A 25680-nucleotide genomic window follows, 5' to 3' on the forward strand; every position below is an offset into this window, starting at 1 on the left:
GAAAAAAATGGTCAGCGTGGCGGACTGCCGTCCTAAGGGGCACGGGTTCGATTCTCGGTTGGGTCGGGGATTTTCTCCACTCAGGGACTAGATGTTGTGTTGTCTTCATCATCATTTCATCCACATCCGGCGCGCAGATCGTCCAATGTGGCGTCGAATATAATAAGACCTGCACCAAGGCGGCCGGACCTGCCCGTGGTGGTGGTGATTAGTGTTTAACGTCCCGTCGACAACGAGGTCATTAGAGACAGAGCTCATGCTCGTGTTAGGGAAGGATTGGGAAGGAAATCGGCCGTGCCCTTTCAAAGGAACCATCCCGGCATTTGCCTGAAGCGATTTAGGGAAATCACGGAAAACCCAGCAATCATGTGGAAAATGGCAGCAGGACAAGTACTACGTCAACATGTGAGACGAGCGGCCATTTGACCAAATGCAGCAATGTATAGTGAGTTATCAGTAACTCGGATTATGAATAATTCCTTACTGTAAAATATGAAAAAGATGCTGCCATTTATTGTGTAATGATTTCAACATGCAGGATGTATGTCGTGTACCTTGTTTTCATCGTATTTTTATTTGAAGAGGACAAGCCCACTGTGAGATACGAAGCTATTGTTCCTAAGGCCAGCTCTCTCTGGTTATTCTGTTGTTAAAATCATTAAGTTGTACCGTATTTGCTGTTTTTATGAGGTCATTAACTTTCAGAGCGAATTCTTCAATAACTTTCTCATTTTGATGATTTCAGTGAACCTGTGACCTAAGAAAGTTGTTCTTGTATTCAATGTATCATGTTATTCAGACGCAAAATAATAATTAAATATTCGTTGACTATAATTTGGATATGTATGAGGAAGTTAGAAATTACATTTTTCAAATTTCTAAAAGCTCTTTTAAGGAAAGGTGTCTAGCATGTTCAGATTTAAACAGTGAAATAAGTTAACGAATTTTTATCTATTCCAACACAGGTATAACCAGTCGCTTAGATCATCTATACTCGGTCGTACGGTTTAATTTTTACCTCTGGCTAACGAACGATATTGCGGAAGTCACTATTACTGTTCACTAAAATAATTACTTACTGATACTTAAACTGAAAGCTATTACAATATTTTTACTACGTTATAGAGAAATGAAATATTAGTTATATCATGTTTATTTATCATTGATTCATATTTAATGTGATGTGTGTACGTAAATCAGAAGTAGAGTATGTTTTTTGCCCTTATGAAATGCATCTTGTGGCTAGTGAAGAGATGTACCTACCAAAAACATTACAGAAAGTCTAAAAAAAAGTATTAACAAATATTGAGTAGCTATATGAATGCGTATAGCTTAAGAGTTGTAAAACTACCGTAGGGTACAGTAGACTATCGTAAGTAAGCGTAGACTGTGGTAGTTTTCTTAGTCGCCTTGGTCAATTAAGACTGAATCTGTGTTACCTGTACGATAGGTGTCGTGCATACCCATCGAATATTACCTCATATCGAACGCTTTGTTTACGTTTGTGATCTGTGTCTGACTTGATTCCGTAGATACCGCAGGCGGTGAATCATCTAGAAACTGAGTGATGATTTACAAAGGGCGGCGTAACCTACGAAACATTTTTGTTCTATATAGTTATCCACCTGCCGGTTACATGAAAATAAACAGTATTTATAACAAAATTGAAACTGTCAGTGTTTTACTCGAAAATTGTTGATTTATGATATGAAAAGTAGGATGATGTGGTGAAAACTTGAAAAAATACAGATTTATCACACATCGTTAGAAACACAATTTTCTCAAAAAAAGGGATAAAATAAAAAACACGCAGAACAAAAATATATGGAACATAGCTTCAATACAGCCCACCCGGTTGGCCGTGCGGTCTAATGCACGGCTTTTCGGGCGGGAAGGAGCGCCGGTCCCCGGCACGAATACGCCCGGCGGATTTGTGTCGAGGTCCGGTGAGCCGGCCAGTCTGTGGATGGTTTTTAGGCGGTTTTCCATCTGCCTCGGCAAATGCAGGCTGGTTCCCCATATTCCGCCTCAGCTACACTATGTCGGCGATTGCTGCGCAAACAAGTCCTCCACGTACGCGTACACCACCATTACTCTACCACGCAAACTTAGGGGTTACACTCGTCTGGTGTGAGACGTTCCCTGAGGAGGTCCACGGGGGCCGAACCGCACAATAACCCTGGGTTCGGCGGAGGGGTGAAGTGGACTGCGGTAGTCGTCGTGGGGTTACGGACCACTGCGGCTGCGGCAGGGACGGAGCCTCTCCGTCGTTTCTAAGTCCCCGGTTAACATAACATAGCTTCAATACATCGTCGAGCTTATATAAAACACGTTTCTCTGCAAAAGCAACTTTCGCATTTATCAATACCAACGCGAAAAGGTTACCTTTGATCATGGTGAATAGTATATGATTGAATACAAAATAACAACTATTACTTATATATCTTATTATGTTTATGCACATGAACTGCACTTGCAACAAAAACAATTGTTTGGTTGCATAAAAGGGCTGAAGTTATGCGATCAAGTAAGTTTTCTTACTTACAAAAAGCAATTAATGTTCTGTAAGGAAATAAAATACACAATGAACTAACACTGAATGATGTGTGGTTCTAATTACGTGCAAAACAAGCAACCAACCAAACAAAAAAACAAAGAGAAATAGTCGGTTCCTAGTTCCTCCTTTACATATTCATTTGTATTTTTTTCCCTAACAATGCTACCAATACTAGAGTTAATTCTATCACTTACTACATCACTTATTACTGTACCAAAATACCCAGCCTTAGTTTTCTTACAGCGCAGTTCTACGAGGGGCGTTCAGAAAGTAAGCTCCGATCAGTCGCGAAATGGAAACGACTATGAAAATCCGATAAAGCTTTGCACAGATGTGTTGGGTAGTGTCTCTAGTATAACCCCAGTTAGCATCACGTCGCTCTTCTCATTTCTGAGCTCGCAGTGAGTGCGTAAAAATGTCTAGAAAATAGTGTCTGCCACCAAGTACGAGGGCCTGGTGAGAAATTTCGCCTGAAGCTATGCAGCTAACATTACATAACTGTCGTGCTGTTTCTTCTTCAAGACAATTCTCAGCCGCATTCTGCAGGGGCAATGAAGATGCTCCTGCATCGTTTTCAAAGGGAAATGTTAGATTACCCACAATACAGTCCGCAATTGTCTCCCCCTGAGTTTCATCTCTGGTCACATGAACCGCTGTCTTTGAAGACAACATTTTGACACAGACAACGAGGTGTAGGCCAGCGTGGAGAATTGGCGGAAAGCACTGGCGGCTGCCTTCTATGATGAGGCTATTGAAAAGTTGGTACAACGCTATGACAAAAGTCTAAGTCAGAACGGCGACTACGTAGAGAAGTAGCTGAAAGGTGTAGCTAATTGTTAGAAGTAAAACATTTCTGATGTTCACTGTGGTTTAATTTGGCAATCAATCGGAGCTTACTTTCTGAACAGGCCTCGTAGTACAGCTGAAGTCTTAAGTCCATAGAAGACATTTATACAGCAGTGAATTTTACTTACGAGTTTTATTATTATTATTATTTCTCTTTGTTAACTGGATAACAACTACCGGCCTTCTACATTTAACTGCCTTCTTAGAATCTGTCTTACAGTACGCATTGTTGTTTCGTAAAGTATCCAGTATATACTTTCGACCTAGTTACAGCACGGATTACATGCGGTCTTGCGTTATCCTGTTGAAAGGTAATGTCACAGAGTCCTCGAAGATTGAGCACAGTCACCGGTCTTCTTAACACGTCAAAAATATTATGCCTACAGTCCAAATTACTGTGCGGCTGGTCCCGGCGGAGTTGTCGAGTCCTCCCTCGGGCATGGGTGTGTGAGTTTGTCCTTAGGATAATTTAGGTTAAGTGGTGTGTAAGCTTAGGGACTGATGACCTTAGCAGTTGAGTCCCATAAGATTTCACACACATTTGAACTTTTTTTTTTGTCCAGATTACCTGCTATGCAAACTAGTGGTGATCGTGCCGTGTACCCAGTAGTATCCCATATCACTATGCGGGTGCTGGATCCGTATGGTGATGATGAACGTAATTTCTCGGAGCCTCCACAGAAGGATACGTCCATTGTGATACTGTATCCAAAACTGGGACATGGCTGAAGAGTCGACATGGTGTCACTCCTGTGTTCAGTGTGTCGTTGATAGGACCGCTTGTCAGAGCGCCTCTCTCTGATGCAACCTGAAGGGGATCTGCAGCAGTGATCGCCGTGCTGACATTACGTGGTTCTGCAGACGTCGTCACATTGTTCGCGTGGATACTTGTCTCGTTACAAACAAGCCCATTTACTAACGCAATTTGCGTGCCGTGGTTTTAAAATCCTGTACAGCCAAGCGAAAAATGTCTCTCATATTGGTCCCATATCACTTGAGCTCTCTGAAGTGCTGATGACGTTGAGAACTGCCCGCCTGCACCCATAAATTTTATATTCGTATGACAGTCGCGGGATCCCGACTAACGTGACCAGTAATATCGCGGAATGATAAACAGCATCCTTCATAGGCCACAATTCTGCCGTCTCCGAACTGCGACACTGCCGGTAAGCGTTCATCTTCTATACAAGAGGCAAAACTCGACCTCCTGAGAAACAATCGACATTCAAATGTTATCTCTGAATGAGAAATCCGCAGTGTAATTTTCCTTATTTAGATGATATAGAGGGCGTTACTCCGAACCATGCTTTTCAGTTGCGCTGAAATGCTAATAACTGCATATCCAAGCATGTAGCATACTACACGCCGGTTTAACGTTTATTGCATGCCGGTTTCATTGGGATGCAATTTTAATGGCCAGAAGTATTCTATGGCAGTTTTTGAGTCATCTTAATTCATGTCAGTAGTTAGAGTACTCTGTCCAGGTTTCCTTTTCGCATTAGTTTCAAGAGTGTTTTCAGTTTCAGCATCTGTTTGGTAAGTTAGATTCTGGAAATCCAGTCTCATTTCCAAACTCGACCTCGAATATGAAGACGTGCAGACGGTTCACTGGACTTATTTCCCTACACTCTGTGTGTTTGGACGCTGATACCAAGCCGTTCTCTTCCTCCACGACACTTCATATGCTTCTGTATTATATACGATTTCCCAGGAGGAATGGTCAGTATTCAGGGATATGGCAGGCTAGATCATTCGAAGCAAAGATGTCTAGTAAATGTGGGATCTAAAATGCATACCTAATTAACCATCAGCACTTCTTCATCTTCGATACAGTGAAACAAATTTCTTCTACTAGAAGCTCTTTGCTTTCCATATTTTGAGAGGTGGTAGGATGGACCAAACAGTCTATTAAGTGCATACCTTAAGAGCTATGTGCACTTATTCATCTTCGCTAACGTGAAACACATTTCATCTACTGAACAAGTGCGCATCGCTCTTAATGTAGACGTTTTGGGGCCCATGTTTACTAGATTTTTCTCTTAATTTTTATCCATATTACCTTCTCCCAAAATATGGAGAGCAAGGAGGTTGTAGTGGAAGAGATTTGTTTCACAACATCGAAGATGAAGATGTGCTCATAGTTCATAACGTATTCATTTTGGAGCCCATGTTTACTAAACTTTTTTGCTTCGAATGATCGTAGGTGTCATATTCCTTAATATTAAACTATTCTCCCTGAGACACTCTGTATAGTAAACGCTCTCTCATTTGGTTGTCTACCACAATGACTGAAGCTATTTTGCTCGAGAAGCCATATTTCACATCATCGAAATGCCTCGCAGACAGAAGTGATCTGAAGCTGATCTCTACATTCTGCCATTAAGGTCACATAAGTTGGGCATTTCAGTAGACCAGTAGACCAAAGGTGGATAAATCAGTGGCTCCACAATCATGGCTGGGTTAATATTTTCTCTGGATTCTGAATACACATTCTGGGTGTTGTAATCATTTGGGGAATGTGACTACTTACTCATCGAGGAACAAAATGATGATGTGTACGGTACTGTGATTATACTTAGTTGTTATCTTTTATGCTGAATACTAATATATTCGTGTTCTGTAATTTTTCATGTAAATAGAGCGAAAGTAAATGAATGAGAGTAGGTACTGCTTTAAGCAGTCGCAGGGCGGAGGAAAGAACGTATTCCCCGAATTTAAACGAGAGGTCGCCGCTTCAAGTGAACAGCTATAAAAATTATTGTTGCAATACCACCCTAATGAGAATAATCGCCATTCGTTTCGTTGATCCAGTTTCAGAATCGATGGAAGGAGGAGGTGCTGTTGCAAGAAGTGTGATGAAATTCACAATCATGGCAATAAATGAGGCCTAAGGCTCTTGGAACACACGTTGGACGCTTCTACGTTGGTAATGTTGCGAAGTGAAGCAGACGATTATTCGCAGTTAGGCACAGAATATTTCAATAAGTCAGGGAAAGTATTTTTATTCTTCACAAACAAGTGTCAAATTAGGAACATAACCAGGTGGCTCATATGTAGTAGTGGAAAAAATATGTAGTAGTGGAAAAAATATCAATGCAGACAGTACATTAAATTTTCAGTTCTCGTCAATTAGTTGGTTAGTTCGCAAATTGAAAAGGATTTTAGAAATTTGCTGAGAAAAGCATTAAAATGAAGTCGCAGCTCTGAGGGGTCTGATTAACCTGGTAAAGCAGAAATAACAGTGAACGTCAGGAATTACACAGCAGAAGGCACGTAACGATAATTTATTCTTTATCATACACAGATTGCCGGCCAGAGTGGCCGAGCAGTTCTGGGCGCTACAGTCTGGAACCGCGCGACCGCTACGGAGGGAGGTTCGAGTCCTGCCTCGGGCATGGATGTGTGTGATGTCCTTAGGTTAGTTATGTTTAAGTAGTTCTAAGTTCTAGGGGACTGATGACCTCAGAAGTTAAGTCCCATAGTGCTCAGAGCCATTTGAACCATACACTATTGGCAACTGGGGAACGTAAGACCGCACTGAACTACTGCTGGATTTAAGAGCATCAAACATACACTGATGGAAAAAAATTTTAACAATTAGATAGAGTTGGGTGACACAAACGGAAGTTCGCGTTTCTGCATCAGAAAGCCGATGTCTATTCAAATTTAGCGCCAGTGGCAAAGACTGGCGCTAGTAGCGCCACTATGAGGATGCAAATCGTATTGCTTTAAATACGCGCTATAACAGTCGTGAGCATTAGTTACCCCTGGGACTGCTTCTGATAAGTTTATCTTAGTCAAGAATGTCTTTGAGGCGACAAAGGCGCCATTATAAACACCTCACTGAGTTTCAACGAGGTCATGTAACAGGGCTACGAGAAGCTGCGTTATTGCAGAAAGACTTGGCAGGAATGTAGCCACTGTATATGAGTCCTAGTACCGGTGCTTTAGAGAATGTACGGCCTCAAGAAGACCGGACTCCGGACGGCCACGTTTCACTATCGAGGGGTTCAAAAAATGGTTCAAATGGCTCTGAGAATTATGGAACATAACATCTGAGGTCATCAGTCCCCTAGAACTTACACCAACTACTCTGGTCTTGTACTGTCACTGTTATCCCTGATAGCTCAGTGCCTTGCGATGCGTACGTCCCGGCCCGTCGACACTTACCTGACGGTTTTGGCGAAGAGCGCTGGGATCGCGAAAATCTGACCGAGAGATTGTTTCCCTACGCCTTAAAAACGGGTTTGAGGTATTCCCCATCGCTGAAAGTACATCTGAGCCAGCACGGGACACCTGTTCTGTTGGGACTATGGCCGATCTTCCTCATAAGTCCGAATTGCCGGGCAGTCACGCCCGCGCTCTACCGGAAGCAACTGAGTGCACCAAGTACACCCGGATGCAAATCGTAGCTCATGTCGGCACGAGTGACGGCTTGGTTCAGAAATCATCTCCTCAGTTCCTACAGATGGCTGGCTGCTTTGATGAAGACAGCTCTCCTCGTTCATAGGGTGGAAAGAAACAGAGCTAGCGTTTCCCAGAACCGATCGCGGTCCTCTGGTTTGGAATGGAGTGGAGGGATTGAACCAGAGACTCTGACGATTTTCTGACGATCTGGGATGCGGATTTCTCGGTTTGCACTTTAGAGTGGAGAATTGTAGGACCTCCCCCGACAGAGAAATTCCTTGACAGATACGATGAGATAGGTTCTCATTTCTGACTGGGAAGGATACTATCCTCGTTAATTACAGGAAGTTGCATTCGCCATGACAGTTCGGTGAAGGTTCAAAATGGTTCAAATGGTTCTGAGCACTATGAGACTTAACTGCTGAGGTCATCAGTCCCCTAGAACTTAGAACTACTTAAACCTAACTAACCTAAGGACATCACACACATCCATGCCCGATGCAGGATTCGAACCTGCGACCGTAGCTGTCGCGCAGTTCCACACTGAAGTGCCTAGAACCGCTCGGCCATTCCGGCTGGCACTACCGAGGGGGAATACCATAGTGTTCGGCGTATTGTTTTGGCTGATCATACTGCATCTCCTAGCAGCGATTTGAGCAGTAGTTGCAACCACAGTGAAGCAACGACCTGCTACAAATCGGTTACTTCGACGTAACTTCGAACCAGACGGCCTGTAGCGTGCATTCCACTAACCCCAAACCATCGCTATTTGCTACTTCAGTGGTATCCAGGGAGAGCTCATCGAAGGGCTGAGTGGAGGTCTATTGTGTTTTCTGAATGAAGCTGGTTCTGCCTCGGTGCCAGTCATGGCTGTGTGTTAGTCGGAGGCTAGTTGAGGGCCTGCAACCAACCTGTCTGCGTGCTAGACATACTGGACCTAAATCTGCAGCTAAGGCGTGGGGTGTAATTTCGTATGACACCAGCAACACTCTCATGATTATCCCACACTCTCTGACTGCAAATTTGTATGTCAGTCTGTTGATTCGACCTGTTGTGCTGACATTCAGGAACAGCGTTCGAGGGGGTGTTTTCCAACACGATAACTCTCGCTCACATACCGATGTTGTCATTCAACATTCTCTACAGAGTGTCGACATGTTGCCTTGAGCTCCTCGATCACCTCATGTGTCTCCAGTCGAGCACACGCAGGACATCATCGGACGACAACTCCAGCGTCATCAACAAATAGCATTAAGCGTCCCTTTATTGACCGACCAAGTGAAACATGCATGAAACTCCAACCCACAAACTGACATCCGACACCTGTACAACCCAATGTTTGTGTTGGGGATTGGCAAGACAGCCAATCCACTATGAGGAAGCCGAAAGGCACGCGTTTAAGCTCACGCAGGCTGGCGTGAGGTCTGGAACAGGACACGGAAATGAGACTAGTAAAAAACGTACGTAGCTTCTGGAATACTTAACTTTAATCCATAATTGGTGAACATCGCTCTTGACGGTACATGTTTTACAGCATCAATAGTAACTGGTAATGGCGCCTTGCTAGGTCGTAGCAAATGACGTAGCGGAAGGCTAAGCTAACTATCGTCTCGGCAAATGAGAGCGTAATTTGTCAGTGAACCATCGCTAGCAAAGTCGGCTGTACAACTGGGGCGAGTGCTAGGCAGTGTCTCTAGACCTGCCGTGTGGCGGTCGGTCTGCAATCACTGATAGTGGCGACACGCGGGTCCGACGTATACTAACGGACCGCGGCCGATTTAAAGGCTACCACCTAGCAAGTGTGGTGTCTGGCGGTGACACCACAGTTAGCATGTCTGCATGCTTGCATTTAACATTCTGACGGTGACGCCGGTTATTCATGTACCAGCAATTGACATTTGCAATGGCTTATCTCGAGTTTACATTAACCTACAACCTTGCAATGTTAGTCAATTAAACTTGTTGGCCGAAGTATCATTACTTTATATATATATTTTTTTTTTGGTAATAAGATTCTGGTTGCTTTGAAGCGCATAAATGAAGCCGCGGTACATTTCGAAATTAGGTTATATGACAAACGTAGTTATTACCAACGTCCCTAAACAGGGCCATTAACGAAAATACGTAGATTGTTATAGTACGGACGAAGTGAAACCACACAGTGCGCGAGACCAGCGGTTGGTGCAGTGTGGTTGTTGCATGGCTTACGACCGGACAACGACAGCCGTCTGATAGTAATGCTTCAAGCTACTGTGCAGTATATAATCTTACAATTTGGACATCGAAAACTTAGATACATGATACAATTGTTCTTTTATAAATGTAAAGAAATATTAAAATCTTCCAGAAAACTTTTGGTAGCCGCATAGCTTTAGTAGTTCCTTTATTACAGGATCATACAGAACCAGTTTTGCGATTACTTTTTAGCATCCTTTAATCTACATCTACATCCATACTCCGCAAGCCACCTGACGGTGTGTGGCGGAGGGTACCTTGAGTACCTCTATAGGTTCTCCCTTCTGTTCCAGTCTCGCATTGTTCGTGGAAAGAAGGATTGTCGGTATGCCTCTGTGTGGGATCTAATCTCTCTGATTTTACCCTCATGGTCTCTTCGCGAGATGTATGTAGGAGGGAGCAATATACTGCTTGACTCCTCGGTGAAGGTATACCGGGTGATCAAAAAGTCCGTATAAATATGAAAGCTGAATAAATCACGGAATAATGTACATAGAAAGGTACAAATTGGCACACGCGCTTGGAATGACATGGGGTTTTATTAGAATCAAAAAAATTCAAACGTTCAAAAGATGCCCGACAGATGCCGCTTCATCTGATCAGAATAGCAATAATTAGCATAACAAAGTAAGTCAAAGCAAAGATGATGTTCTTTACAGGAAATGCTCAATATGTCCACCATCGTTCCTCAACAATAGCTGTAGTCGAGGAATAATGTTGTGAACAGCACTGTAAAGCATGTCCGGTGCTATGGTGAGGCATTGGCGTCGGATGTTGTCTTTCAGCATCCCTAGAGATGTCGGTCGATCAACGATACACTTGCGACTTCAGGTAACCCCAATGCCAATAATCGCACGGACTGAGGTCTGGGGACCTGGGAGGCCAAGCATGACGAAAGTGGCGGCTGAGCACACGATCATCACCAAGCGGCGGGCGCAAGAGGTCTTTCACGCGTCTAGCAATAGGGGGTGTTTTTTTGGTTCTAATAAAACCCCATGTCATTCCAAGCATGTGTGTCAATTTTTACCTCTCTATATACATTATTCCATGGTTTATTATGTTTTCAAATCTATACTGACTTTTTGATAATTCTATCAGCAATTTATCGTAGATCGCTGGAAGAACGTAAAGTACCTAGCGACTGGAAGAAAGCGCAGGTCGTTCCCATTTTCAAGAAAGGTCATAAATCAGATGCGAATAATTATAGGCCTATTTCGCTTACGTCAATCTGTTGTAGAATAATGGAACATGTTTTGTGTTCTCGTATTATGACGTTCTTAGATAATACAAATCTCCTTCATCATAACCAACATGGATTCCGCAAACAGAGATCATGTGAAACTCAGCTCGCCCTATTTGCCCAAGAAATTCACAGTGCCGTAGACACTGGCGAGCAGATTGATGCCGTATTCCTGGACTTCAGGAAGGCATTTGATACGGTTCCGCACTTACGTTTAGTGAAAAAAATACGAGCCTACGGAATATCGGACCAGGTTTGTGACTGGATTCAGGATTTCCTAGAAGAAAGAACACAACATGTCATTCTTAACGGTTCAAAATCTGCAGATGTAGAGGTAATTTCGGGAGTACCGCAGGGAAGCGTGATAGGACCTTTATTGTTTACAATATACATAAATGACTTAGTTGACAACATCGGTAGCTCCGTGAGGCTATTTGCAGATGACACGGTTGTCTACAAGAAAGTAGCAACATCAGAAGACTCGTACGTACTCCAGGAGGACCTGCAGAGGATTAATGCATGGTGCGACAGCTGGCAGCTTTCCCTAAACGTAGATAAATGTAATATAATGCGCATACATAGGGGCAGAAATCCATTCCAGTACGATTATGCCATAGGTGGTAAATCATTGGAAGCGGTAACGACCGTAAAATACTTAGGAGTTACTATCCGGAGCGATCTGAAGTGGAATGATCACATAAAACAAATAGTGGGAAAAGCAGGCGCCAGGTTGAGATTCATAGGAAGAATTCTAAGAAAATGTGACTCATCGACGAAAGAAGTAGCTTACAAAACGCTTGTTCGTCCGATTCTTGAGTATTGCTCATCAGTATGGGACCCTTACCAGGTTGGATTAATAGAAGAGATAGACATGATCCAGCGAAAAGCAGCGCGATTCGTCATAGGGACATTTAGTCAGCGCGAGAGCGTTACGGAGATGCTGAACAAGCTCCAGTGGCGGACACTTCAAGAAAGGCGTTACGCAATACGGAGAGGTTTATTATCGAAATTACGAGAGAGCACATTCCGGGAAGAGATGGGCAACATATTACTACCGCCCACATATATCTCGCGTAATGATCACAACGAAAAGATCCGAGAAATTAGAGCAAATACGGAGACTTACAAGCAGTCGTTCTTTCCACGCACAATTCGTGAATGGAACAGGGAAGGGGGGATCAGATAGTGGTACAATAAGTACCCTCCGCCACACACCGTAAGGTGGCTCGCGGAGTATAGATGTAGATGTAGATGTACATATAACTAATGCAACAATGTGCTGGCATTTGTTCATTTTTCGTCACTTCTCAATACCTGCGGTTACCAATGCTCATGTACACTGCCTGCGCTTGTTACTCATTGGAATCTTTGATGTTTCATCTCATAACCATACAATTTAGGCGGTCCTGGCAATTCGAACACAGTCCGAACGTCGGGAGGCCGCGTATTTTTAACGAAATAATATTTAATTAGTTATATGTATACATCTCAGATGCGATTAAATCATCGCGAAGCCGGTAGTGTATGATCCTGTAATAGAGGATCTACTAACAGCTAATGCGGCTACCAAAAGTCAAAAAGTGGTTCAAATAGCTCTGAGCACTATGGGACTTAACTGCTGCTGTCATCAGTCCCCTAGAACTTAGAAGTACTTAAGCCTAAGGACATCACACACATCCATGCCCGAGGCAGGATTCGAACCTGCGACCGTAGCAGTCGCGCGGTTCCAGACTGTAGCGCCTAGAACCGCTCGGCCACTCCGGCCGGCCTACCAAAAGTCATTTAGAGATTACTGCTGTAACCTTATGGCACCCTGAATTTTTATTAACCTAGCCAGAACCGCCTTACGACCAGTGATGAATGCTGCAGGCTTACCGGCGTTGGTGGAGCCGGAGGCGGGTGCGATGGCGTGTCGCAGGCTGGCGAGCGCCTCCTTGAGGCTGCGCACGTCTGCGGTGAGTGCTGCCATGTCCTCCGCCTCTGTGCCGGAGCTGGGCTCCGAGCACGAGCTGCTGTCCGCATCCCCACCCCGTTCGCTCATCTGCAACAATAACAAAACATTGCAATCGCGTCAAAAACTACGCTGACAGAAATGGAGAATGTGGTATCGTACAGAGATCGCGTTGCCACACCAAAGTTGGCAACACGAATGATACCACCGAGGGCTCACTGCAGTCCGCAACGAAGTATGGGAAGTATGGGAAGCGCTGCTGAAGACCACGCCTTTCATATCAGCTCTGCAGCGACCTCACGTCGAGGTTAATACAGTGTGTTACAAAAAGATACGGCCAAAATATCAGGAAACATTCCTCACACACAAATAAAGAAAAGATGTTATGTGGATATGTGTCCGGAAACGCTTAATTTCCATGTTAGAGCTCATTTTAGTTTCGTCAGTATGCACTGTACTTCCTCGATCCACCGCCATGATTTCATACGGGATACTCAACCTGTGCTGCTGGAACATGTGCCTTTACAAGTACGACACAACATGTGGTTCATGCACGATGGAGCTCCTGCACATTTCAGTCGAAGTGTTCGTACGCTTCTCAACAACAGATTCGGTGACCGATGGATTGGTAGAGGCGGACCAATTCCATGGCCTCCGCGCTCTCCTGACCTCAACTCTCTTGACTTTCATTTATGGGGGCATTTAAAAGCTCTTGTCTACGCTCCCCGGTACCAAATGTAGACACTCTTGGTGTTCGTATTGTGGGTGGCTGTGATACAATACGCCGTTCTCCAGGGCTGCATCAGCGCATCATGGATTCCATGCGACGGAGGGTGGATGCATGTATCCTCGCTAACGGAGGACATATTGAACATTTCCTGTAACAAAGTGTTTGAAGTCAAGCTGGTACGTTTTGTTGCTGTGTGTTTCCATTCCATGATTAATGTTATTTGAAGAGAAGTAATAAAATGAGCTCTAACATGGAAAGTAAGCGTTTCCGGACACATGTCCACATAACATATTTTCTTTCTTTGTGTGTGAAGAATGTTTCCTGAAAGTTTGGCCGTAGCTTTTTGTAACACCCTGCATAGCGTCGAGCATGGAACAACTCGCCCAGTTCGAGATCTCAGCTTCAACAGTTAACATCATACTCCAGGACCAACGTGTCGGTAAAGTTTCAGATTAACTTGTAGTGTTGTTAATGTTGAACGTTGTACCTCAAGAGAACGGTTTGTTGGTTAGTGCATCAAGTTAAGCTTTGCCAGTCTTTGTGTACCGCAAGTCTCTAGAGGAACGGAAGGCTCCAAATGATTGGAAAAGAGCACAGGTAGTCCCAGTCTTCAAGAAGGGTCATCGAGCAGATGCGCAAAACTATAGACCTATATCTCTAACGTCGATCTGTTGTAGAATTTTAGAACATGCTTTTTGCTCGCGTACCATGTCGTTTCAGGAAACCCAGAATCTACTCAGTAGGAATCAACATGGATTCCGGAAACAGCGATCGTGTGAGTCCCAACTCGCTTTATTTGTTCATGAGACCCAGAAAATATTAGGTACAGGCTCCCAGGTAGATGCCATTTTCCTTGACTTCCGGAAGGCGTTCGATACAGTTCCGCACTGTCGCCTGATAAACAAAGTAAGAGCCCACGGAATATCAGACCAGCTGCGTGGCTGGATTGAAGAGTTTTTAGCAAACAGAACACAGCGAATAGGCACTTGGTGCAGGGAGTGGCAACTGAACCTTAACGTAGACAAATGTAATGTATTGTGAATACATAGAAAGCAGTGAAGCGCACAGCACTTCTGTTAATACCATTGATGAACTGGATCAGGATATTACAGAACCTTGTCAAGATGATCCCGGATGTGGAACGTCTCCTTTAACAAGTACGAGTGTATAGTAAATTGTAACATATAACGCGCTGAAGTCGCATTGCTTGTCGCCTTAAGGTAAGCCATGAGTGAAATTTGAGTTTATTAGATGAAACCTTAATCGAAAAGTTTACTTTTCAGATGTAACTATACTAACAAGGACAATATTTCGCACTGATAGCAGTTGTGGCTCGGAACCACATAAACGCAATTATCTCGAAAACGGCTTGTTTGCCGACCGATGTTTAGCGGAATGGTTTTGCTTCTGGTGTCGTATATTTATCGCCGCGTCAGTTTTGGCTATTAATTATGATAAATTATGTATATCCTCTGTACAACTACTGTCGTCTCTTGTTTTGCTACCCCAACAGCAAAACTCATCAACTGCATGGATCAGTCCATATCTTATAAAATTCCTCCAGCAACATTGAGTTAAATTTATTACACTCAGTTACCGTTGTTTTATTCCAGTTCATTTCATGATACCTTTTCAAGACTCTATCCATTCCAATAAATCGATCTTCCAGGTCACTTTTTGTCTCTGACATAACTACAGTGTCAACGGTAAAACATTACTTTTCATTTCTTTTTCTTGAACTTTCAACCCATTTTTAAAAATTTCTCTAACTCCCTCGTTTTTTAACTACTGCCTCTCTTACAGGCCCTTCAACTCATATAACTGTAGCCTAGTTTCCGTAAAATTTTTAGATAATCTAACGTTTCCTATGGTCCACTTCCACTACCTCCTTCTACATAACAAGGGTTTTCTTTTCTTTTGGTCATTTAAATATGTGTCCCTAATTATTACATGCCATGTAGGCGCCCAACTTGTACATTGTACAAATGTAATATACACTCCTGGAAATGGAAAAAAGAACACATTGACACCGGTGTGTCAGACCCACCATACTTGCTCCGGACACTGCGAGAGGGCTGTACAAGCAATGATCACACGCACGGCACAGCGGACACACCAGGAACCGCGGTGTTGGCCGTCGAATGGCGCTAGCTGCGCAGCATTTGTGCACCGCCGCCATCAGTGTCAGCCCGTTTGCCGTGGCATACGGAGCTCCATCGCAGTCTTTAACACTGGTAGCATGCCGCGACAGCGTGGACGTGAACCGTATGTGCAGTTGACGGACTTTGAGCGAGGGCGTATAGTGGGCATGTGGGAGGCCGGGTGGACGTACCGCCGAATTGCTCAACACGTGGGGCGTGAGGTCTCCACAGTACATCGATGTTGTCGCCAGTGGTCGGCGGAAGGTGCACGTGCCCGTCGACCTGGGACCGGACCGCAGCGACGCACGGATGCACGCCAAGACCGTAGCATCCTACGCAGTGCCGTAGGGGACCGCACCGCCACTTCCCAGCAAATTAGGGACACTGTTGCTCCTGGGGTATCGGCGAGGACCATTCGCAACCGTCTCCATGAAGCTGGGCTACGGTCCCGCACACCGTTAGGCCGTCTTCCGCAAACGTCCCAACATCGTGCAGCCCGCCTCCAGTGGTGTCGCGACAGGCGTGAATGGAGGGACGAATGGAGACGTGTCGTCTTCAGCGATGAGAGTCGCTTCTGCCTTGGTGCCAATGATGGTCGTATGCGTGTTTGGCGCCGTGCAAGTGAGCGCCACAATCAGGACTGCATACGACCGAGGCACACAGGGCCAACACCCGGCATCATGGTGTGGGGAGCGATCTCCCACACTGGCTGTACACCACTGGTGATCGTCGAGGGGACACTGAATAGTGCACGGTACATCCAAACCGTCATCGAACCCATCGTTCTACCATTCCTAGACCGGCAAGGGAACTTGCTGTTCCAACAGGACAATGCACGTCCGCATGTATCCCGTGCCACCCAACGTGCTCTAGAAGGTGTAAGTCAACTACCCTGGCCAGCAAGATCTCCGGATCTGTCCCCCATTGAGCATGTTTGGGACTGGATGAAGCGTCGTCTCACGCGGTCTGCACGTCCAGCACGAACGCTGGTCCAACTGAGGCGCCAGGTGGAAATGGCATGGCAAGCCGTTCCACAGGACTACATCCAGCATCTCTACGATCGTCTCCATGGGAGAATAGCAGCCTGCATTGCTGCGAAAGGTGGATATACACTGTACTAGTGCCGACATTGTGCATGCCCTGTTGCCTGTGTCTATGTGCCTGTGGTTCTGTCAGTGTGATCATGTGATGTATCTGACCCCAGGAATGTGTCAATAAAGTTTCCCCTTCATGGGACAATGAATTCACGGTGTTCTTATTTCTATTTCCAGGAGTGTAGTTTTACATGGTTTCTGATATAACTACTAAGTCTGCATCTATCTCAATGCAACCTCTCGCCTTAAGATGCGACTTTTAAGTATTCAATTTATAGGCTACCATTCTTTGCAGCCTACGTAGATTCACAGTGTATCTTCTCCAAACAAATGGCTCTGAGCACTATGGGACTGAACATCTGAGTTCGTCAGTCCCCTACAACTTAGAACTACTTAAACCTAACTAACCTAAGGACATCACACACATCCATGCCCGAGGCAGGATTCGAACCTGCGACCGTAGCAGTCGCGCGGTTCCGGACTACAGCGCCTAGAACCGCATGGCCACCGCGGCCGGCTTCTGCAAACCAGTGAAAGGAATACAGTGGTGTATATTTTCCTCGGGAGAGACTACTTTTGTCACAAGTGACCGATATTCTTGCAAAACATCAGACCAAAATATTTTTAAGCAAAACATTACACATGCCGTCAAACAATACAGCCTGTCAAAGAACAAGATCCTATAATATTAAGACAGATGTTAGTCACACTAAAATGAATGGTCACAGCATAAATTTATGTACAGTGTAATTAGGCCCAAACATTCATAATTAGGAGCTTATGTTGCATTTTTACAAAGGAAAAGTTACACATAAAATTGTATATGCATGATAAAACATGATAAAAAGTGGCTGTGTGATTAAAATAACACAGGATTAGGAAATACCAAAATTATTTAAGTATTCAGCTTGTATCAGCGTATATCTATAAAGTCTGAAAGTTAGAAGAAATATAATACCTGACGATAAAAGTGTTGCACACACATGACATGCTTGGATGTTAATGAAACTTCGTACATGTACTCACCATCAGTTCGTATGTAAATGAATACAGTTGTAATTCACTGGAAAAATTTGAGTGGTCACCAGGGTGCACTAGTGCTCTTCGTGTTCTTTGTTGTTACCAGGCCTATTTGGGAATGTAAGGGGCGCGAGCAGTGTTAGATATTAAGTGGTTACTGTGAAGGACATGGAGATACGGCACACTCATGTGAGACAGTGTTATAAGCACCCAATCTAACTGCTTTCAGGGAGTGGATGAAGAGTTGGAGACATTTGAATGTTCGGATTTTTGCTTTAGAGGTTATCTTGAGGTTATCAGGGGTGAGCGAGCAAAAGAAGTTGTGTGACATTATTGTCAGGATCATCTGTTGTGGTGTTACTCTTATATTTTACCCTTAATATAAATAGTGAGTTATTTGTCATGTACACACTGTCTCCGTAAGCAAGATATCCCAGTCAGAACCACAGTAAACTTCGGAAAAACCCCCAGATACAACACTGACGAACATTACGTTGAAATACTACTGTCTGAAGACTTCAAAGTTCTAGAAGACAGAACAATTACATACACTACAAAACAAATAAAAAATTAATAAAATTCTATACATAGCAACACTTCTCTCGTTCAACATAAAAAGCATGTTTTCCAATACACCAGTAACCGAGATAAATGATATTAGAGGAAAAATCTGAAGACATACACCCAAAAACCTGATGGACAGATTAATAAAATACTGCCATTATTACTGCTTAAATGATACAAAGCTACACACATCAAACAACGTTTTGCGTCAACTTGGTTCCGAGAGTTCCGGAACCTGTACAGAAAATTGGAATAGAGATCATATAAACATCATTTCCGCCCTTTTTATTGCTTATAAAAACCACACATTGCATGTTGTACCACAATACAGCGAGACCTTCAGAGGTGGTAGTCCAGATTGCTGTACGCGACGGTACCTCTAATACCCAGTAGCACGTCATCTTGTACTGATGCGTGCCTGTATTCCTCGTGGCATACTATCCACAAGTTCATCAAGGCACTGTTGGTCCAGATTGTACCACCTCTCAACGGCGATTCGGCGTAGAACCCTCAGAGTGGTTGGTGAGTCACGTCGTCCATATACATCCCTTTTCAATGTATGACAGGCATGTTCGATAGGGTTCATCTCTGGAGAACATGCTGGCCACTCTAGTCGAGCGATGTCGGTATCAATGGTTCAAATGGCTCTGAGCACTATGCGACTTAACTTCTGAGGTCATCAGTCGCCTAGAACTTAGAACTAATTAAACCTAACTAACCTAAGGACATCACACACATCCATGCCCGAGACAGGATTCGAACCTGCGACCGTAGCGGTCACGCGGTTCCAGACTGAAGCGCCTTTAACCGCACGGCCACACCGGCCGGCTGATGTCGGTATCCTGAAGGAAGTCATTCACAAGATGTGCATGATGGGGGCGCGAATTGTCGTCCATGAAGACGAATGCCTCGCCAATATGCTGCCGATAAGGTTGCACTAACGATCGGTGGATGGCATTCACGTATCGTACAGCCGTTACGGCGTCTTCCATGACCACCAGCGGCGTACGTCGGCCCCACATAATGTCACCCCAAAACAGCAGGGAACTTCCACCTTACTGCACTCGCTGGACAGTGTGTCTAAAGCCTTCAGCCTGACGATTGTTTGGTCGAAGGCATATACGACACTCATCGGTGAAGAGAACGTGGTGCCAATCCTGGGCGGTCCATTCGGCATGTTGTTGGACACATCTGTACCGCGCTGTATGGTGTCGTGGTTGCAAAGATGTACCTCGCCATGGACATTGGGAGTGAAGTTGCGCATCATCCAGCCTACTGCGCACAGTTTAAGTCGTAACACGACGTCCTGTGGCTGCACGAAAAGCGTTATTCGACATGGTGGTGTTGGTGTCAGGATCCTCCGAGCGATAATCCGTAGGTATCGGTCATTCATTGCAGTAGTAGTCCTTGGGCGGCCTGAACGAGGCATGTCAACGATAGTTCCTGTCTCTCTGTATCTCCTCCATGTCCAAACAACATCGCTTTGGTTTACTCCGAGACGCCTGGACACTTCCCTTGTTGAGAGCCCTTCCTGTCACAAAGTAACAATGCAGACGGGATCGCACAGCGCTATTGACCGTCTAGGCATGGTTGGACTACAGACAACACGAGCTGTGTACCACCTTCCTGGTGGAATGACTTGGAGTGATCGGCTGTCAGACCCCCGCTGTCTAATAGGCGCTGCTCATGCATGGTTGTTTACATCCTTGGGTGGGTTTAGTGACATCTCTGAAAAGTCAAAGAGACTGTGTCTGTGATACAGTATCCACAGTCAACGTCTATCTTCAGGACGTCTGGGAAGTGGGGTGATGCAAAACTTTTTTTGTGTGTGTATTTCCAATTCAGCAAAATATTTTATTTACAAGAGGATGGATTAGTAATGGGTTACCTAGTTTCAGAAGCCTTAGCAAATTTAGAACAGGCTATTTTTACAAAAATATTTTCAATGGAGTACAACTCGTACTGTTTCAGACAAATGGGTGACATCTGCTGCTTAACAGGTGAATCACAAACAAAAAATGGATACTGCTATTAACAAATTATATAAAATGATTAAATTCGCAATACAAAGAGAACATTATAATCGAATTACATTCCCAGGCAATACAGTCAATAAATGAAACAACATACACGTACCTCAAATGTACCATAAACTGCTAACAACTGACGGTACCATACACTAAACTTCGTAACACCCGAACTCACACAAAGGAGCAGTACTCCGGCTTATGCTCCGTATACTCAACGTAGTATCACTCACGAATGAAAATTATTAACGAGAACTAGCCATCATAATGCACATAATGAGAAACAGTGGATAGAATATGTAGGGAATCAGCATACTCACGCCTTATAAAATTCACATCAGTCTCTCCATTGTGTGCCAGCCTAGTCCGCTGTAACTAGCTCTGACGTCATAAATATTGCGCAATACTTTAAAATGAAGTAAATAACCTGAAGCGTTTCTAGCAGGTCAGGAGTAATACAAAATCAATATGTGTTGGATATCAGTTCAATAACTTTAACCATTTTCGAAATTTGGATGTTTTTCTGTAAAAATCATTGGCGCAACAGAAAAGAGCTAGAAACTTAAAAATTTATATTTAGATTCCTTTTGCATAATAATTTAGTAGAAACATTATTCTGGACCTCACAAATTAAAATTTTACTTGAAATTCATGATTTTCTGGTTTTTGTCTTAGAAATTAAGGAAGCAAGATAGATTAAGTAGACGAATAAATAAAGCTAGGATGTTTACATTTAAGTAGTATGGAGATCCGCTATAATCATAAAAATGTGAGAAGTTTCAACAGAATCACTATAAAACTATAGCTATAGCCTATCTCCAAAGAGCAAGTTCAGAGATCGACTACTGCATGTAGTGTCATTAATTTAATTCTCTCGCCCAAAATATTTGACTTAGCCACGTCAGACTTATATTATGATTACTTACTTGTGTGCTGATTGCACAATTCAATTGAAAGCTTTATCGGCCATCAAGGAAGCAATGATTTATTCGATAACTTAAAGTGGTGCATTACTAGCCAACCGGCTAGTCGGGAGAGCAGGTTTGATCAGGCATTCCCTTAGCCGTCCGCACCGTGGCTTTATATGTAAGAACGCTGTGAGAGAGGAGAAGGCCCCAGTTCTCTCCAGACGCTGATTAGCGCACCACCTGTGTCGGGAGTCGCGTCGCATCGGTATTGTTGTATAAACAGCCGCGGATGCAGTAATAAGTTTTTCGGGATATGCGTAACCATGAAATCGTTTTCGAGTGAAGTGTTAATTTTCGGATGACGTTAATCATATATCTTTAGTTTGCGTATGTCGTATTTTCACGTGCCGCCGCAGGACAGACATTCTACCATTTTTAGTGTGGCGTTTGTTGAACATTATCATCAAATTATCGCGAACATTCACTTAAACATTTAATTTCAACAGTTATAGTTGCATCAGTGCATTAAGCTCTGAACTGCTCTGGTAGTTGGATTGTGTGGATTCTTTTTGGTCTGTGACTTTCAGAATATAGTGAACATTTTAGAGAGAATGGTTTTTGATTATGAATCCCAGACAATCTCCTAATTCCTCAGAGCTATAAGCTGTAGCTTTAAATGTATTTCTCAGATGAAGTGGGCACTAGGAATTCTAACTACAGGCTTCACGTTTTGCTAATCACTTTCTGGTTGCCAATATTGTAGTTAGAGAGCCTGTGTTGAGAACGGCAAACAACAGCATAAATACAAAACATTTATTCTATTATTTCCACCCGCTGCCCCACATATGTTGCTAATCAGCCAGGAAACAAACTGAGTAAAAGTGAAAGTGCTTTTTAAATATTCGGATTCGGAAGTGAAATGCGACAAGCAACTGAGCAATGGATCAGTGATAGACTGTGTTACGTGTGCATGTGGACGACGCAATTGGATTAACAACGCATCTGGATTGACGGAGCTGGCGCTGAGTCTAGCTACACTGCTGGCATCACGAGAATTCAATCTCGCCACACCGCAGTCATCCGTCGGAGCGACCGGAGCCGCGTCTGCTGTTGCGGGCTACGCCCACAACACAGCAGTTGTCGAGGTGCCGTCTGCAGTTCAGCGCACCGCATCACATCAGTAATCCTGGTACGTCGCGCCTGCAACGCCATACGTCTTGCAGAAGGAACTAAGTTAAGCAAATAGCTGTTAAAACTTTTACTAACCTGCACTAAAAGACTGTCGACGATGGAACCGCAAAGAGAAACAGAAGTTAAACCTAAATCAGGACCTATGTCTGTTGAAGGAACTGTAAATCCAGGCAACGTTTCAAGTGTAGATATGCATGAAAATAGTAATGTTAAAGTGAAATCCGAACTAGTGTCTCCTTACAGTAGTGTGAGAAAGGCAACGATTCAATAGTAGAGACCCCTGTAGTAAAGCAGAAATTAGAAAGTGTTAAGTTATTGGATGATAGTTTCTCTGATGAATTAAAAATGAAACAGTCATCAGAGATGGTAGAGTTTAAAAAGGAGAAGTTAGATATGACTGGTCAATCAGAAGTCTCATTTAGTTTTGATGATTCTGGTGTTGGAGCTAGTATTTTGTCACCTGAGTGTGATAAAAAGCCAGCTAGCGAGCAACCCAAAGATACTGGAGCTATTGAATTAAATGTAATATTACAAGCAATAGCTGCCAGTAATGCAAAAATGTCAGCCAGTAATGCTAGAATGACAGCTGAGCTAAAATCTGATATAATTGAGGGAAATAACAGGATTGTGGCCAGCCAAACCAATTTTAATATGTGGTTTGAGGCAATAGACAATAAATTAGAATCCAATAAAGCTGAATTAGAAACTTCCTTCAAGACTGGCTGCAATAAGCTGAAAGAGGATCTGGACAGTTTGAATTATAAAATTGATTACAATCATGAGGATATTAAGAAAAAGGTTGCTCAACAGTTATCTGAGATGTATAAAACAGTAAAATCCGAAGTTTCCGAGGTTCGCAACGACTTCCAAATGGAAGATGCGAAGCTGGAGCACAAGTTAACAGAAAAGATCGAGGCGGAATCTGAACTGTGCTCAGATAGATTTAAAGATGTTAATATAAAAGTAAACATATGTCAAGCAGAAATAGACGCAATCAAAACTGATACTACTCATATTGTGCAAAGAGTAGATAATGTTGAAATGAGAGTAGAAAATATTAGGACTAACATTGCTAACATTGAGAGTAAAGTAGCTTCAGTAACTTCTGGTAATGGTAGTATGCAACAAGTTGTAGCTGCGAACGCCGATTTTATCGGGTGTTGGCAGTTCTTGCGGTTCGATCCAGATAAAAATATCCACCCGCTAGATTTCTGGAACGATTTTGAAGATGTGATTCCACCAAATTGGTCTGAACGAGAGAAAATCTCATTTATTAGAAGCCATTTAGCGGATGACGCCATGCGTTGGTCAGCTGATGTTATGTTGAAGTGTAAAACATTAGCGGAATTTAAAACAGCTTTCATTAATGAGTATTGGTCTAGCAATAAGCAAAATGAAGTGTTGAGAGAATTTTGGAGTGGAAAACGCTTCAATGCAGGCAAGAAATCTATTAAAGAGTTTCCCAGGTCATGAATCACACGTTTGTCACATTTGGCCGAAAAGCTAAAACCTGAAATGATAATACTAGGTCTTGAAGCCAAACTGCCATGGTATTGGCAAACTAGAATTATATCTGCCCCTACAGACAATCTGGATCGTTTCATTGAATATTTGGAACGTGTAGAGCGTGTGGCTGCCAATGAGGAGCAAGCACGTAATAACAGAAATGCTAATAACAATAGTAGTAATTTTAAGAACGAGCAGAATGGCAATGTAAACATCAGAACAGTAGGTGTTGACCATCCTAAGAAAGGTAGGAGTTGGAGAAATAATTACCAGAACCAACAATGGCATCCAAAAGATAGTAATTTTGTTTCTAACAAAAATGTGCAAGTAAACAACAGTGTTGAAAGCAATGCTGTGCCAGTTAAATACAATGCTAATAAAGGTAACAGTAGTAGGCAGAGGCTGGAAAACTAGTTCCCGTCTATGAGGATACTGGCGCTCACCAGGCGGTTGCTTTTCCTAAGCCAGTAACTACAGTAATTATTATGACAGATCAGAATACTCAAACTGAGGATTCGGATGATGGGTCGGTAGTATCCAATGATACTGCAGAAATATTAAACCACTCACAGTATTTGATAGATACCGTGTTAGAGACGCTTTCTAAGTGGGAAGAGAAAGAGAAGGCGCAGCAGTGTAACGGTAGGGAAGAGTTACAAAATACTGAATTGTCAGGTGAAGAAGCAGAAGAAATTCATGCTTATATTTACGATGAGGTTGATGTGCTCTTATCTAAAGTGCCTGTGCAGGATGTTGATAGTGTACTAATAGATTTAGGACAGGAGGTAAGTGAGAATGTAGAGGATAGCCTGTTGGAGGTCGATGAACCCAGTAGCTGTGAACAGTTGCCACTGGAGAAGGAACTCGACGATAATAGTGAAAGTGGTTTAGCTGTAACTAGTGTTATGCCCGGTCTGGAGGCGAAGAATCGCTCAGACTACAGTAATTGGGGTCATGTTCAGCAAACTAAATGTAATGAAGTCATGCGGTGTTTCGATTTGAAATTAATAGACCGACTGGAAAAGGCAGCTGAAAATGTAGTTCAGGAAACCCCTACACACTTTGACCTAAATGTAATGAAGACAGATGTCGATCACTTTAGTTGGAGACAAATCCAAAAGGAACTATTGGATGAGTTTGAGGAACCACCTGTACAGCCTAGAATAAGCCACCCTATAATAATAGCGAATATGTTGGTATCAATGTATGTTGTCTCTTAGACAGTGGAAGTGAGGTGAGTGCGATATCTCAGTCCTTCTTTGA

The 25680-nt window shown here is 43.4% G+C and overlaps 1 protein-coding gene across 1 annotated transcript in view; it reads right to left on the reverse strand.

Annotated features, from left to right (window-relative positions):
• The window catches only part of LOC126471216 (rho GTPase-activating protein 45-like), a 682307-nt gene that overhangs the window by 479214 nt on the left and 177413 nt on the right, over positions 1-25680 (reverse strand). Inside the window, exon 3 of the mRNA XM_050099339.1 lies at positions 13161-13326. Within this exon, the coding sequence (XP_049955296.1) occupies positions 13161-13326 (166 nt within the window). The remainder of the gene's footprint in view (positions 1-13160; positions 13327-25680) is intronic.

This window comes from Schistocerca serialis, chromosome 3, assembly GCF_023864345.2.
Source record: "Schistocerca serialis cubense isolate TAMUIC-IGC-003099 chromosome 3, iqSchSeri2.2, whole genome shotgun sequence".
Lineage (NCBI taxonomy): Eukaryota > Metazoa > Arthropoda > Insecta > Orthoptera > Acrididae > Schistocerca > Schistocerca serialis.